General features: G+C 44.6%; 1 protein-coding gene across 1 annotated transcript in view; it reads left to right on the top strand.

Moving 5' to 3' along the window:
* COL11A2 (collagen type XI alpha 2 chain) overlaps positions 1 to 17,986 on the top strand; it is a gene marked incomplete at its 5' end in the record, with an annotated part of 220,222 nt that overhangs the window by 103,550 nt on the left and 98,686 nt on the right. Inside the window, 2 exon segments of the mRNA XM_038742186.1 lie at positions 136 to 180; positions 7,695 to 7,748. Coding sequence (XP_038598114.1) covers positions 136 to 180; positions 7,695 to 7,748 — 99 coding nt within the window.

Genomic DNA, 17,986 nt, shown 5'->3' with positions numbered 1-17,986 from the left:
CCCGGGAACCCCCCAATTCCCTCCCTTCCCCCCTGGGAACCCCCCCAATTCCCTCCCCTCCCCCCTGGGAACCCCCCAATTCCCTCCCCTCCCCCCCGGGGACCCCCCAATTCCTTCCCCTTCCCCCCCCACCAGGGTCTCTCAGGAAAATCCGGAGGTCGCGGGGAGCGCGGGCCCACGGTGAGGCCCCTCTCCGGAGCGCTTAGCCCAGTGCTCCGCACCCGGGGAGCGCCCAATATGTGCGGCTGAAGGAGCGAATGTGGGAATGTGGTCCGTTTGTTGTCCTAAGGTCCTCCCCTGAGCGCTTAGTACAGTCCTCTGCACGTGGGAAGCGCTCAATGAATGCCATTGAATGAATGAATGAATGAATGAATGAATGTTATATTTGTCCATCATGCTCTCCCGAGCGCTTACTACAGTGCTCTGCATACCAGAAGCGCTCAATAAATACCACTGAATGAATGAATGAATGAATGTCGTCTGTTATATTTTTCCATCCTGCTCTCCCGAGCGCTTACTACAGTGCTCTGCAGACGGGAAGCGCTCAGTAAATACCATCGAATGAATGAATGAGTGTTGTCCGTTATATTTTTCCATCGCGCTCTCCCGAGCGCTTACTACAGTGCTCTGCATACCGGAAGCGCTCAATAAATACCACTGAACGAATGAATGAATGTTGTCTGTTATATTTTTCCATCCTGCTCTCCCGAGCGCTTACTACAGTGCTCTGCATACGGGAAGCGCTCAGTAAATACCATTGAATGAATGAATGAATGAATGTCATCGGTTATATTTTTCCATCGTGCTCTCCCGAGCGCTTACTACAGTGCTCTGCACATGGGCAACACTCAATAGATACCATTAAGTGAATGAATGAATGTTCTCGGTTATATTTTTCCATCGCGCTCTCCCGAGCGCTTACTACAGTGCTCTGCATACGGGAAGCGCTCAGTAAATACCATTGAATGAATGAATGAATGACTGTCGTTGGTTATATTTTTCCATCGTGCTCTCCCGAGCGCTTACTACAGTGCTCTGCATACGGGAAGCGCTCAATAAATACCACTGAATGAATGAATGAATGTTGTCTGTTATATTTTTCCATCATGCTCTCCCGAGCGCTTACTACAGTGCTCTGCACATGGGCAGCACTCAATAGATACCATTAAGTGAATGAATGAATGTTCTCGGTTATATTTTTCCATCGCGCTCTCCCGAGCGCTTACTACAGTGCTCTGCATACGGGAAGCGCTCAGTAAATACCATTGAATGAATGAATGAATGACTGTCGGTTATATTTTTCCATCGTGCTCTCCCGAGCGCTTACTACAGTGCTCTGCATACGGGAAGCGCTCAATAAATACCACTGAACGAATGAATGAATGTTGTCTGTTATATTTTTCCATCCTGCTCTCCCGAGCGCTTACTACAGTGCTCTGCATACGGGAAGCGCTCAGTAAATACCATTGAATGAATGAATGAATGAATGTCATCGGTTATATTTTTCCATCGTGCTCTCCCGAGCGCTTACTACAGTGCTCTGCACATGGGCAACACTCAATAGATACCATTAAGTGAATGAATGAATGTTCTCAGTTATATTTTTCCATCGCGCTCTCCCGAGCGCTTACTACAGTGCTCTGCGTACGGGAAGCGCTCAGTAAATACCATTGAATGAATGAATGAATGACTGTCGTTGGTTATATTTTTCCATCGTGCTCTCCCGAGCGCTTACTACAGTGCTCTGCATACGGGAAGCGCTCAATAAATACCACTGAATGAATGAATGACTGTTGTCTGTTATATTTTTCCATCATGCTCTCCTGAGCGCTTACTACAGTGCTCTGCACATGGGCAGCACTCAATAGATACCATTAAGTGAATGAATGAATGTTCTCGGTTATATTTTTCCATCGCGCTCTCCCGAGCGCTTACTACAGTGCTCTGCGTACGGGAAGCGCTCAGTAAATACCATTGAATGAATGAATGAATGACTGTCATTGGTTATATTTTTCCATCGTGCTCTCCCGAGCGCTTACTACAGTGCTCTGCATACGGGAAGCGCTCAATAAATACCACTGAATGAATGAATGAATGTTGTCTGTTATATTTTTCCATCGTGCTCTCCCGAGCGCTTAGTACAGTGCTCTGCACATGGGCAGCACTCAATAGATACCATTAAGTGAATGAATGAATGTTCTCGGTTACATTTTTCCATCGTGCTCTCCCGAGCGCTTACTACAGTGCTCTGCAGACAGGAAGCGCTCAGTAAATACCATCAAATGAATGAATGAATGAATGTTGTCTATTATATTTTTCCGTCGTGCTTTCCCGAGCGCTTAGTACAGCGCTCTGCACTTGGGAAGCGCTCAATAAATACCATTGAATGAATGAATGAATGCTTGCTGTCTGTTATATGTTTCCATCGCGCTCTCCCGAGCGCTTACTACAGTGCTCTGCACACAGGAAGCGCTCAATAAATACCATTGAATGAATGAATTTTGTCTGTTATATTTTTCCATCCTGCTCTCCCGAGCGCTTAGTACAGCGCTCTGCACTCGGGAAGCGCTCAATAAATACCATTGAATGAATGAATGAATGAATGTTGGTTATATTTTTCCATCGATGGAATGAATATGAATGAATGATTGAAGGAATGAATGAATGTAACGCACTTCCCAAGCGCTTAGTACAGTGCCCCGCACACGGGAAGCGCCCAATAAATAACGATGGAATGAATGGATGAATGAATAGGAATGAATGATTGAAGGAATGAATGAATGTAACGCACTTTCCAAGCGCTTAGTACAGTGCCCTGCGCACAGTAAGCGCTCAATAAATATTCGTTCAAGCGTATTTACTGAGCGCTTACTGGGTGCGGAGCACTGTACTAAGCGCTTGATTGAATGAATGAATGAATGAATGAATGTCTCTGATGAATGGATGAATGAATAGGAATGAATGATTGAAGGAATGAAGGAATGTAACGCACTTCCCAAGCGCTTAGTACAGTGCCCTGCGCACAGTAAGTGCTCAATAAATATTCGTTCAAGCGTATTTACTGAGCGCTTACTGGGTGCGGAGCACTGTACTAAGCGCTTAATTGAATGAATGAATGAATGGTGTCTCTAAGGTTCTGTTGTCCCCTTTCCGAGCGTTTAGTCCAGTGCCCCGCACACGGGAAGCGCTCAATAAGTAACGATGGAATGAATGATGAATATGAATGAATGATTGAAAGAATGAATGAATGTAACGCACTTCCCAAGCGCTTAGTACAGTGCCCTGTGCACAGTAAGCGCTCAATAAATATTCATTCAAGCGTATTTACTGAGCGCTTACTGGGTGCGGAGCACTGTACTAAGCGCTTGATTGAATGAATGAATGAATAAATAAATGTTGTCTCTAAGGTTCTGTTGTCCCCTTCCCGAGCGCTTAGTCCAGTGCCCCGCACACGGGAAGCGCTCAATAAATAACGATGGAATGAATGGATGAATGAATAGGAATGAATGATTGAAGGAATGAATGAATGTAATGCACTGCCCAAGCGCTTAGTACAGAGCCCTGCACACAGTAAGCGCTCAATGAATATTCATTCAAGCGTATTTACTGAGCGCTTACTGGGTGCGGAGCACTGTACTAAGCGCTTGATTGAATGAATGAATGAATGAATGTCTCCTCTGATGAATGGATGAATGAATAGGAATGAATGATTGAAGGAATGAAGGAATGTAACGCACTTTTCAAGCGCTTAGTACAGTGCCCTGCGCACAGTAAGCGCTCAATAAATATTCGTTCAAGCGTATTTACTGAGCGCTTACTGGGTGCGGAGCACTGTACTAAGCGCTTGCTTGAATGAATGAATGAATGAATGTTGTCCCTAAGGTTCTGTTGTCCCCTTCCCGAGCGTTTAGTCCAGTGCCCCGCACACGGGAAGCACTCAATAAGTGACGATGGAATGAATGATGAATGAATATAAATGAATGACTGAAGGAATGAATGAATGTAACGCACTTCCCAAGCGCTTAGTACAGTGCCCTGCATACAGTAAGTACTCAATAAATATTCGTTCAAGCGTATTTACTGAGCGCTTACCGGGTGCGGAGCACTGTACTAAGCGCTTGATTGAATGAATGAATGAATGAATGAATGAATGTCTCCTCTGATGAATGGATGAATGAATAGGAATGAATGATTGAAGGAATGAAGGAATGTAACGCACTTCCCAAGCGCTTAGTACAGTGCCCTGCACACAGTAAGCACTTAATAAATATTCATTGAAGCGTATTTACTGAGCGCTTACTGGGTGCGGAGCACTGTACTAAGCGCTTGATTGAATGAATGAATGAATAAATGTTGTCTCTAAGGTTCTGTTGTCCCCTTCCCGAGCGTTTAGTCCAGTGCCCCGCACACGGGAAGCGCTCAATAAATAACGATGGAATGAATGGATGAATGAATAGGAATGAAGGATTGAAGGAATGAAGGAATGTAACGCACTTCCCAAGCGCTTAGTACAGTGCCCTGCGCACAGTAAGCGCTCAATCAATATTCGTTCAAGCGTATTTACTGAGCGCTTACTGGGTGCGGAGCACTGTACTAAGCGCTTGATTGAATGAATGAATGAATGAATGAATGTCTCCTCTGATGAATGGATGAATGAATAGGAATGAATGATTGAAGGAATGAAGGAATGTAACGCACTTTTCAAGCGCTTAGTACAGTGCCCTGCGCACAGTAAGCGCTCAATCAATATTCGTTCAAGCGTATTTACTGAGCGCTTACTGGGTGCGGAGCACTGTACTAAGCGCTTGCTTGAATGAATGAATGAATGAATGTTGTCCCTAAGGTTCTGTTGTCCCCTTCCCGAGCGTTTAGTCCAGTGCCCCGCACACGGGAAGCGCTCAATAAGTGACGATGGAATGAATGATGAATGAATATAAATGAATGACTGAAGGAATGAATGAATGTAACGCACTTCCCAAGCGCTTAGTACAGTGCCCTGCATACAGTAAGTACTCAATAAATATTCGTTCAAGCGTATTTACTGAGCGCTTACTGGGTGCGGAGCACTGTACTAAGCGCTTGATTGAATGAATGAATGAATGAATGAATGAATGTCTCCTCTGATGAATGGATGAATGAATAGGAATGAATGATTGAAGGAATGAAGGAATGTAACGCACTTCCCAAGTGCTTAGTACAGTGCCCTGCGCCCAGTAAGCGCTCAATAAATATTCATTCAAGCGTATTTACTGAGCGCTTACTGGGTGCGGAGCACTGTACTAAGCGCTTAATTGAATGAATGAATGAATGGTGTCTCTAAGGTTCTGTTGTCCCCTTTCCGAGCGTTTAGTCCAGTGCCCCGCACACGGGAAGCGCTCAATAAGTAACGATGGAATGAATGATGAATGAATATGAATGAATGACTGAAGGAATGAATGAATGTAACGCACTTCCCAAGCGCTTAGTACAGTGCCCTGCATACAGTAAGTACTCAATAAATATTCGTTCAAGCGTATTTACTGAGCGCTTACTGGGTGCGGAGCACTGTACTAAGCGCTTGATTGAATGAATGAATGAATGAATGAATGAATGTCTCCTCTGATGAATGGATGAATGAATAGGAATGAATGATTGAAGGAATGAAGGAATGTAACGCACTTCCCAAGTGCTTAGTACAGTGCCCTGCGCCCAGTAAGCGCTCAATAAATATTCATTCAAGCGTATTTACTGAGCGCTTACTGGGTGCGGAGCACTGTACTAAGCGCTTAATTGAATGAATGAATGAATGGTGTCTCTAAGGTTCTGTTGTCCCCTTTCCGAGCGTTTAGTCCAGTGCCCCGCACACGGGAAGCGCTCAATAAGTAACGATGGAATGAATGATGAATGAATATGAATGAATGACTGAAGGAATGAATGAATGTAACGCACTTCCCAAGCGCTTAGTACAGTGCCCTGCATACAGTAAGTACTCAATAAATATTCGTTCAAGCGTATTTACTGAGCGCTTACTGGGTGCGGAGCACTGTACTAAGCGCTTGATTGAATGAATGAATGAATGAATGAATGTCTCCTCTGATGAATGGATGAATGAATAGGAATGAATGATTGAAGGAATGAAGGAATGTAACGCACTTCCCAAGCGCTTAGTACAGTGCCCTGCACACAGTAAGCACTTAATAAATATTCATTGAAGCGTATTTACTGAGCGCTTACTGGGTGCGGAGCACTGTACTAAGCGCTTGATTGAATGTATGAATGAATGAATGAATGAATGTCTCCTCTAAGGTTCTGTTGTCCCCTTCCCGAGCGTTTAGTCCAGTGCCCCGCACACGGGAAGCGCTCAGTAAGTAATGATGGAATGAATGGATGAATGAATAGGAATGAATGATTGAAGGAATGAATGAATGTAATGCACTGCCCAAGCGCTTAGTACAGTGCCCTGCACACAGTAAGCGCTCAATGAATATTCGTTCAAGCGTATTTACTGAGCGCTTACTGGGTGCGGAGCACTGTACTAAGCGCTTGATTGAATGAATGAATGAATGTCTCCTCTAAGGTTCTGTTGTCCCCTTCCCGAGCGTTTAGTCCAGTGCCCCGCACACGGGAAGCGCTCAATAAATAACGATCGAATGAATGGATGAATGAATAGGAATGAATGATTGAAGGAATGAAGGAATGTAACGCACTTCCCAAGCGCTTAGTACAGTGCCCTGCACACAGTAAGTACTCAATAAATATTCGTTCAAGCGTATTTACTGAGCGCTTACTGGGTGCGGAGCACTGTACTAAGCGCTTGATTGAATGAATGAATGAATGAATGTCTCCTCTGATGAATGGATGAATGAATAGGAATGAATGATTGAAGGAATGAATGAATGTAACGCACTTCCCAAGCGCTTAGTACAGTGCCCTGCACACAGTAAGTACTCAATAAATATTCATTCAAGTGTATTTACTGAGCGCTTACTGGGTGCGAAGCACTGTACTAAGCGCTTGATTGAATGAATGAATGAATGAATGAATGAATGTCTCCTCTGATGAATGGATGAATGAATAGGAATGAATGATTGAAGGAATGAAGGAATGTAACGCACTTTCCAAGCGCTTAGTACAGTGCCCTGCACACAGTAAGCGCTCAATAAATATTCATTCAAGCGTATTTACTGAGCGCTTACTGGGTGCGGAGCACTGTACTAAGCGCTTGATTGAATGAATGAATGAATGAATGTCGTCTCTAAGGTTCTGTTGTCCCCTTCCCGAGCGTTTAGTCCAGTGTCCCGCACGCGGGAAGCGCTCAATAAATAACGATGGAAGGAATGGATGAATGAATAGGAATGAATGATTGAAAGCGCTTAATACAGTGCCCTGCACACAGTAAGCGCTCAATAAATATTCATTCAAGCGTATTTACTGAGCGCGGAGCACTGAACTAAGCGCTTGATTGAATGAATGAATGAATGAATGAATGAATGTTGTCTCTACGGTTCTGTTGTCCCCTTCCTGAGCGTTTAGTCCAGTGCCCTGCACATAGTAAGCGCTCAATAAATATGATTGACTGACTGACTCAATGAATGAATGAATGAATGAATAAGAATGAACGAATGAATGAGTCTCTGGGGGGAGAGAGACCTTTTTGATGTCTCTCTTGGTGTCTCTTACACTCCCCCCTGGGGCGCGGGGGGTCTCTGTTTTAGGGGCCACGCGGTCAACGGGGCCCCCGGGGGGCCACCGGGAAATCAGGAGCCAAGGTAAGCGGGCCCCCCCTCCCCCCAAAAAGCGTCTCCCCCACTCCCCCTCCCCTTATCTGCTGCGTGACCTTGGATAAGTCATTTCCCTTGTCCAGGCCTCAGTTTCCTCCCCTGGAAAACGGGGGGTGGAGGCCGTGACCCACCACTGTGTCCAACCCGGTTGGCTCGTCTCCACCGCTTAGGCGCTTAGTACAGTGCCTGACACATCGTAAGCGCTCAACATATATTTTTAGACTGGGAGCCCACTGTTGGGTAGGGACCGGCTCTATAGGTTGCCGACTTGGGCTTCCCAAGCGCTTAGTACAGTGCTCTGCACACAGTAGGCGCTCAATAAATATGATTGAATGAATGAAGAAATTATTAATCATCATTGCTGTCTGGCCTATTTTTCCATCGCGCTCTCCCGAGCGCTTAGTACAGTGCTCTGCGCACAGTAAGCGCTCAATAAATACCATTGAACGAATGAAGGAAGGAATTATTAATAATCATTGCTGTCTGGTCTATTTGTCCATCGTGCTCTCCTGAGCGCTTAGTACAGTGCTCTGCACACAGTAAGCGCTCAATAAATATGATTGAATGAATGAAGGAAGGAATTATTAATAATAATTGCTGTCTGGTCTATTTTACCATCATGCTCTCCCAAGCGCTTAGTACAGTGCTCAGCACACAGTAAGCGCTCAATAAGTACGACTGAATGAATGAAGGAAGGAATTATTAATCATCATTGCTGTCTGGCCTATTTTTCCATCGTGCTCTCCCGAGCGCTTAGTACAGTGCTCTGCACACAGTAAGCGCTCAATAAATACCATTGAATGAATGAATTTATTAATTAATAATCATTGCTGTCTGGTCTATTTTTCCATCATGCTCTCCCGAGCGCTCAGTACAGTGCTCTGCACACAGTAAGCGCTCAATAAATACGATGGAATGAATGAATTAATTAATTAATTAATAATCATTGCTGTCTGGTCTATTTTTCCATCGTGCTCTCCCGAGCGCTTAGTACAGTGCTCTGCACACAGGAAGCGCTCAATAAATACAATTGAATGAATGAATGAAGGAATTATTAATCATAATTGCTGTCTGGCCTATTTTTCCATTGCGCTCTCCCGAGCGCTTAGTACAGTGCTCTGCACACAGTCAGCGCTCAATAAATACGATTGAATGAATGAATGAATTAATGAATAATCATTGCTGTCTGGTCTATTTTACCATCATGCTCTCCCAAGCGCTTTGTACAGTGCTCTGCACACAGTAGGCGCTCAATAAATGATTGAATGAATGAAGAAATTATTAATCATAATTGCTGTCTGGCCTATTTTTCCATCGTGCTCTCCCGAGCGCTTAGTACAGTGCTCTGCGCACAGTAAGCGCTCAATAAATACCATTGAACGAATGAAGGAATGAATTATTAATAATCATTGCTGTCTGGCCTATTTGTCCATCGTGCTCTCCTGAGCGCTTAGTACAGTGCTCTGCACACAGTAAGCGCTCAATAAATATGATTGAATGAATGAATGAAGGAATTATTAATAATAATTGCTGTCTGGCCTATTTGTCCATCGTGCTCTCCCGAGCGCTTAGTACAGTGCTCTGCACACAGTCAGCGCTCAATAAATACCATTGAATGAATGAATGAAGGAATTATTAATCATCATTGCTGTCTGGCCTATTTTTCCATCGTGCTCTCCCGAGCGCTTAGTACAGTGCTCTGCACACAGTCAGCGCTCAATAAATACGATTGAATGAATGAATTAATTAATTAATAATCATTGCTGTCTGGTCTATTTTACCATCATGCTCTCCCAAGCGCTTTGTACAGTGCTCTGCACACAGTAGGTGCTCAATAAATGATTGAATGAATGAAGAAATTATTAATCATAATTGCCGTCTGGCCTATTTTTCCATCGTGCTCTCCCGAGCGCTTAGTACAGTGCTCTGCGCACAGTAAGCGCTCAATAAATACCATTGAACGAATGAAGGAAGGAATTATTAATAATCATTGCTGTCTGGTCTATTTGTCCATCGTGCTCTCCTGAGCGCTTAGTACAGTGCTCTGCACACAGTAAGCGCTCAATAAATATGATTGAATGAATGAAGGAAGGAATTATTAATAATAATTGCTGTCTGGCCTATTTGTCCATCGTGCTCTCCCGAGCGCTTAGTACAGTGCTCTGCACACAGGAAACGCTCAATAAATACGATTAAGTGCTCAATAAATACGATTGAATGAATGAATGAAGGAATTATTAATAATCATTGCTGTCTGGTCTATTTTACCATCATGCTCTCCCAAGCGCTTAGTACAGTGCTCTGCACACAGTAGGCGCTCAATAAATGATTGAATGAATGAAGAAATTCTTAACCATAATTGCTGTCTGGCCTATTTTTCCATCGTGCTCTCCCGAGCGCTCAGTACAGTGCTCTGCACACAGTAAGCGCTCAATAAATACGATGACATGAATGAATGAATTAATTAATAATAATTGCTGTCTGGTCTACTTTTCCATCGTGCTCTCCCGAGCGCTTAGTACAGTGCTCTGCACACAGTCAGCGCTCAATAAATACGATTGAATGAATGAATTAATTAATTAATAATCATTGCTGTCTGGTCTATTTTACCATCATGCTCTCCCAAGCGCTTTGTACAGTGCTCTGCACACAGTAGGCGCTCAATAAATGATTGAATGAATGAAGAAATTATTAATCATAATTGCTGTCTGGCCTATTTTTCCATCGTGCTCTCCCGAGCGCTTAGTACAGTGCTCTGCGCACAGTAAGCGCTCAATAAATACCATTGAACGAATGAAGGAATGAATTATTAATAATCATTGCTGTCTGGCCTATTTGTCCATCGTGCTTTCCTGAGCGCTTAGTACAGTGTTCTGCACACAGGAAGCGCTCAATAAATATGATTGAATGAATGAATGCAGGAATTATTAATAATAATTGCTGTCTGGCCTATTTGTCCATCGTGCTCTCCCGAGCGCTTAGTACAGTGCTCTGCACACAGGAAACGCTCAATAAATACGATTAAGTGCTCAATAAATACGATTGAATGAATGAATGAAGGAATTATTAATAATCATTGCTGTCTGGTCTATTTTACCATCATGCTCTCCCAAGCGCTTAGTACAGTGCTCTGCACACAGTAAGCGCTCAATAAATACGATGACATGAATGAATGAATTAATTAATAATAATTGCTGTCTGGTCTACTTTTCCATCGTGCTCTCCCGAGCGCTTAGTACAGTGCTCTGCACACAGTAAGCGCTCAATAAATACGATGGAATGAATGAATGAATTAATTAATTAATAATAATTGCTGTCTGGTCTATTTTCCCATCGTGCTCTCCCGAGCGCTCAGTACAGTGCTCTGCACACAGTAAGCGCTCAATAAATACCATTGAATGAATGAATGAAGGAATTAATAATCATCATTGCTGTCTGGCCTATTTTTCCATCGTGCTCTCCCGAGCGCTTAGTACAGTGCTCTGTACACAGTAAGCGCTCAATAAATACCATTGAACGAATGAAGGAAGGAATTATTAATAATCATTGCTGTCTGGTCTATTTGTCCATCGTGCTCTCCCGAGCGCTTAGTACAGTGCTCTGCACACAGGAAGCGCTCAATAAATACCATTGAATGAATGAATGAAGGAATTATTAATAATCATTGCTGTCTGGCCTATTTTTCCATCGTGCTCTCCCGAGCGCTTAGTACAGTGCTCTGCACACAGTAAGCGCTCAATAAATACGATGGAATGAATGAATGAATTAATTAATTAATAATAATTGCTGTCTGGTCTATTTTCCCATCGTGCTCTCCCGAGCGCTCAGTACAGTGTTCTGCACACAGTAAGCGCTCAATAAATACCTTTGAATGAATGAATGAAGGAATTATTAATCATAATTGCTGTCTGGCCTATTTTTCCATTGTGCTCTCCCGAGCGCTTAGTACAGTGCTCTGCACACAGGAAGCGCTCAATAAATACCATTGAATGAATGAATGAAGGAATTATTAATAATCATTGCTGTCTGGCCTATTTTTCCATCGTGCTCTCCCGAGCGCTTAGTACAGTGCTCTGCACACAGTAAGCGCTCAATAAATACGATGGAATGAATGAATGAATTAATTAATTAATAATAATTGCTGTCTGGTCTATTTTCCCATCGTGCTCTCCCGAGCGCTCAGTACAGTGTTCTGCACACAGTAAGCGCTCAATAAATACCTTTGAATGAATGAATGAAGGAATTATTAATCATAATTGCTGTCTGGCCTATTTTTCCATTGTGCTCTCCCGAGCGCTTAGTACAGTGCTCTGCACACAGGAAGCGCTCAATAAATACCATTGAATGAATGAATGAAGGAATTATTAATAATCATTGCTGTCTGGCCTATTTTTCCATCGTGCTCTCCCGAGCGCTTAGTACAGTGCTCTGCACATAGTAAGTGCTCAATAAATACGATGGAATGAATGAATGAATTAATTAGTTAATAATCATTGCTGTCTGGTCTATTTTTCCATCGTGCTCTCCCGAGCGCTTAGTACAGTGTTCTGCACACAGTAAGCGCTCAATAAATACCTTTGAATGAATGAATGAAGGAATTATTAATAATCATTGCTGTCTGGCCTACTTTTCCATCGTGCTCTCCCAAGCGCTCAGTCCAGTGCTCTGCACACAGTAAGCGCTCAATAAATACGATTGAATGAATGAATGAAGGAATTATTAATAATAATTCCTGTCTGGCCTATTTTTCCATCGTGCTCTCCTGAGCGCTTAGTACAGTGCTCTGCACACAGTAAGCGCTCAATAAATATGATTGAATGAATGAATGAATTAATTAATAATCATTGTTGTCTCGTGTATTTTTCATCGTGCTTTCCCAAGCGCTTACTATGTTATTATTAATAATAATAATATTTTGTAGAGAGGGTGGAAGGGCCCTCCATCCTTCTGTCAATCAATCAATATGATAAATTGCGGGCACTAAACGTGTCGACCAATTAAGTTGTCCCTTTCCAAGCGCTTAGTACAGTGCTCTGCACAGAGTTAAGCTTTTATTATTATTATTATTATTACTAATAATAATTGCTGTCTGTTCTATTTTTCCATCATGCTCTCCCGAGCGCTTACTACATTATTATTATTATTAATGCTCTCCCGAGCGCTCATTACATTATTATTAATCATCATTAATAATAATTAATTACTAATTAATTATTATAATTGATTATTATTATTAATGCCGAGCGCTTACTACATTATTATTAATAATAAGGATAATATTTTGTAGAGAGGGTGGGAGGGCCATCCATGCTACCAGCGATCAATCAATATGATACATTTTTTATTTATCATAAATGAATAAACAATAAGTATTATTAGTTATATTAGCACTTAGTACAGGGCTCTGCACATAGATAAGTTTTTATTATTATTAATAATAGTAATTGCTGTCTGTTCTATTTTTCCATCGTGCCCTCCCGAGCGCTTACTACATTATTATTATTTTTAATAATAATATTTTGTAGAGAGGGTGGGAGGGCCATCCATCCTTCCATCGATCAATCAATCTGATAAATTGTTTATTGATCATAAATAAATTAATAATTAATTAATACATAATAAATAATAAAGTTTTTCTTGTTATTATTAATGATAATTGCTGTCTGTTCTATTTTTCCTTCGTGCTCTTCCGGGCGCTTACTACATTATTAGTATTAATAATAATAATGCTCTCCCGAGCCCTTACTACATTAATAATAATAATAATAACAATATTTTGTAGAGAGGGTGGGAGGGCCCTCCATCCTTCCATCGATCAATCAATCTGATAAATCGCGGGCACTAAACTTGCCTATCAACTTGATTAAGTTGTCCCCTTCTGAGCGCTTAGTACAGTGCTCTGCACATAGTTAAGTTTTTATCATTATCATTATTATTTTTAATAATAATTGCTGTCTGCTCTTTTTATTATTATTATTATTAATAATATTAATAATAATTGCTGTCTGTTCTATTTTTCCATCGTGCTCTCCCGAGCGCTTACTACATTAATAATAATAATAATAATGATGCTCTCCCGAGCGCTTACTACATTATTAATAATAATAATAATAATAATATCTTGTAGAGAGGGTGGGACACTGTACTAAGCGCTCCGCTGGATACAGTACATTGAGTTCAGGGCTTACTATGGGCCGGACACTGTACTGAGCGCCGGGATGGATACAACGAATGGTGTTAGGCATCATCATCGTCATGGTATTTGTTAAGCGCTTATTACGTGCCAGGCGCTGTACTAAGCGCTGGGATGGATACAGAGAATGGTGTTAGGCGCTTACTATGTGCCGGGCACTGTACTGAGCGCCGCGCTGGATGCAGTACATTGCGTTCAGGGCTTACTATGGGCCGGACACTGTACTGAGCGCCGGGATGGATACAACAAATGGTGTTGGGCCTCATTGTCATGGTATTTGTTAAGCGCTTAGTACGTGCCGGGTGCCGTACTAAGCGCTGGGATGGATACAGAGAATGGTGTTAGGCGCTTACTATGTGCCGGGCACTGTACTGAGCGCTGCGCTGGATGCAGTACATTGCGTTCAGGGCTTACTCCATGCCAGGCACTGTACTAAGCGCTACGCTGGTGACAGTACATTGAATTCAGGGCTTACTCCGTGCCAGGCACTGTACTAAGCGCTTTACGAGTGACTGATTTTATTAATAACAATAATAATAATAATAGTGGAATCTTTTAAGCACTTTGTGCCAGACACTGTAATAATAATAATAATAATAATAATAATAATAATAATGGTATTTATTAAGCGCTTACTATGCACAAAGCACTGTTCTAAGCGCTGGGGAGGTTACTAGGTAGTCAGGTTGACCCACGGGGACACTGTACTAAGCGCTGCGCTGGATACAGTACATTGCATTCAGGGCTTATTCCGTGCCAGACACTGTACTAAGCGCCACGCTGGATACAGTACATTGCGTTCAGGGCTTACTATGGGCCGGACACTGTACTAAGCGCTGCGCTGGATACAGTACATTGCGTTCAGGCCTTACTATGGGCCGGGCACTGTACTGAGCGCCGGGATGGATACAACGAATGGTGTTGGGCCTCATTGTCGTGGTATTTGTTAAGTGCTTATTACGTGCCAGGCGCTGTACTGAGCGCTGGGATGGATACAACGAATGGTGTTCGGCGCTTACTATGTGCCGGGCACTGTACTGAGCGCTGCGCTGGATACAGTACATTGCGTTCAGGGCTTACTGTGGGCCGGGCACCGTACTGAGCGCCGGGATGGATACAGCGAATGGTGTCGGGCCTCATCGTCGTGGTATTTGTTAAGCGCTTAGTACGTGCCAGGCGCTGTACTGAGCGCTGGGATGGATATAACAAATGGTGTTAGGCACTTACTATGTGCCGGGCACTGTACTGAGCGCTGCGCTGGATACAGTACATTGCGTTCAGGGCTTACTGTGTGCCGGACACTGTACTGAGCGCCGGGACGGATACAACGAATGGTGTTGGGCCTCATCATCGTGGTATTTGCTAAGCGCTTAGTACGTGCCAGGCGCTGTACTAAGCCCTGGGATGGATACGAAGGATGGTGTTAGGCGCTTACTATGTGCCGGGCACTGTACTAAGCGCTGCGCTGGATGCAGTACATTGCGTTCAGGGCTTACTATGTGCCGGGCACTGTACTGAGCGCCGGGACGGATACAACGAATGGTGTTGGGCCTCATCGTCGTGGTATTTGTTAAGCGCTTAGTACGTGCCGGGCGCTGTACTGAGCGCTGGGATGGATACAGCGAATGGTGTTAGGCGCTTACTATGTGTCGGGCACTGTACTGAGCGCTGCGCTGGATGCAGTACATTGCGTTCAGGGCTTACTGTGGGCCGGGCACTGTACTGAGCGCCGGGATGGATACAGCGAATGGTGTCGGGCCTCATCGTCGTGGTATTTGTTAAGCGCTTAGTACGTGCCGGGCGCTGTACTAAGCGCTGGGATGGATACAAAGAGTGGTGTTAGGCGCTTACTATGTGCCGGGCACTGTACTGAGCGCCGGGATGGATACAACGAATGGTGTTGGGCATCATCGTCATGGTATTTGTTAAGTGCTTAGTACGTGCCAGGCGCTGTACTGAGCGCTGGGATGGATACAGCAAATGGTGTTAGGCGCTTACTATGTGCCGGGCACTGTACTGAGCGCTGCGCTGGATACAGTGCATTGCGTTCAGGGCTTACTATGAGCCGGGCACTGTACTGAGCGCCGGGACGGATACAACGAATGGTGTCGGGCCTCATCGTCATGGTATTTGCTAAGCGCTTAGTACGTGCCAGGCGCTGTACTAAGCGCTGGGATGGATACAGCGAATGGTGTTAGGCGCTTACTATGTGCCGGGCACTGTACTAAGCGCTGCGCTGGATGCAGTACATTGCGTTCAGGGCTTACTGTGGGCCGGGCACTGTACTGAGCGCCGGGACGGATACAACGAATGGTGTTGGGCCTCATCGTCATGGTATTTGCTAAGCGCTTATTACGTGCCAGGCGCTGTACTGAGCGCTGGGATGGACACAACGAATGGTGTTAGGCGCTTACTATGTGCCGGGCACTGTACTAAGCGCTGCGCTGGATACAGTACATTGCGTTCAGGGCTTACTATGGGCCGGGCACTGTACTGAGCGCCGGGACGGATACAACGAATGGTGTTGGGCCTCACCGTCATGGTATTTGCTAAGCGCTTAGTACGTGCCAGGCGCTGTACTAAGCGCTGGGATGGATACAACGAATGGTGTTAGGCGCTTACTATGTGCCGGGCACTGTACTAAGCGCTGCGCTGGATGCAGTACATTGCATTCAGGGCTGACTATGGGCCGGGCACTGTACTGAGCGCCGGGACGGATACAACGAATGGTGTTGGGCCTCATCGTCGTGGTATTTGCTAAGCGCTTAGTACGTGCCAGGCGCTGTACTAAGCGCTGGGATGGATACAAAGAGTGGTGTTAGGCGCTTACTATGTGCCGGGCACTGTACTGAGCGCCGGGATGGATACAACGAATGGTGTCGGGCATCATCGTCATGGTATTTGTTAAGCGCTTATTACGTGCCAGGCGCTGTACTAAGCGCTGGGATGGATACAGAGAATGGTGTTAGGCGCTTACTATGTGCCGGGCACTGTACTAAGCGCTGCGCTGGATGCAGTACATTGCGTTCAGGGCTTACTATGGGCCGGGCACTGTACTGAGCGCCGGGACGGATACAACGAATGGTGTTGGGCCTCATCGTCGTGGTATTTGCTAAGCGCTTAGTACGTGCCAGGCGCTGTACTGAGCGCTGGGATGGATACAACGAATGGTGTTAGGCGCTTACCATGTGCCGGGCACTGTACTAAGCGCTGCGCTGGATGCAGTACATTGCGTTCAGGGCTTACTATGGGCCGGACACTGTACTGAGCGCCGGGACGGATACAACGAATGGTGTTGGGCCTCATCGTCATGGTATTTGCTAAGCGCTTAGTACGTGCCAGGCGCTGTACTAAGCGCTGGGATGGATACAAAGGATGGTGTTAGGCGCTTACTATGTGCCGGGCACTGTACTGAGCGCTGCGCTGGATACAGTACATTGCGTTCAGGGCTTACTATGGGCCGGGCACTGTACTGAGCGCCGGGACGGATACAACGAATGGTGTTGGGCCTCATCGACATGGTATTTGTTAAGCGCTTATTACGTGCCAGGCGCTGTACTAAGCGCTGGGATGGATACAGAGAATGGTGTTAGGCGCTTACTATGTGCCGGGCACTGTACTAAGCGCTGCGCTGGATGCAGTACATTGCGTTCAGGGCTTACTATGGGCCGGGCACTGTACTGAGCGCCGGGACGGATACAACGAATGGTGTTGGGCCTCATCGTCGTGGTATTTGCTAAGCGCTTAGTACGTGCCAGGCGCTGTACTAAGCGCTGGGATGGATACAACGAATGGTGTTAGGCGCTTACTATGTGCCGGGCACTGTACTAAGCGCTGCGGTGGATACAGTACATTGCGTTCAGGGCTTACTCCATGCCAGGCACTGTACTAAGCGCTACGCTGGTTACAGTACATTGAATTCAGGGCTTACTCCGTGCCAGGCACTGTACTAAGCGCTTTACGAGTGACTGTTTTTATTAATAACAATAATAATAATAATAGTGGAATCTTTTAAGCACTTTGTGCCAGACAC

This window comes from Tachyglossus aculeatus, unplaced genomic scaffold, assembly GCF_015852505.1.
Source record: "Tachyglossus aculeatus isolate mTacAcu1 unplaced genomic scaffold, mTacAcu1.pri scaffold_101_arrow_ctg1, whole genome shotgun sequence".
NCBI lineage: Eukaryota > Metazoa > Chordata > Mammalia > Monotremata > Tachyglossidae > Tachyglossus > Tachyglossus aculeatus.
This window is presented reverse-complemented; position numbering and strand designations above follow the sequence as displayed.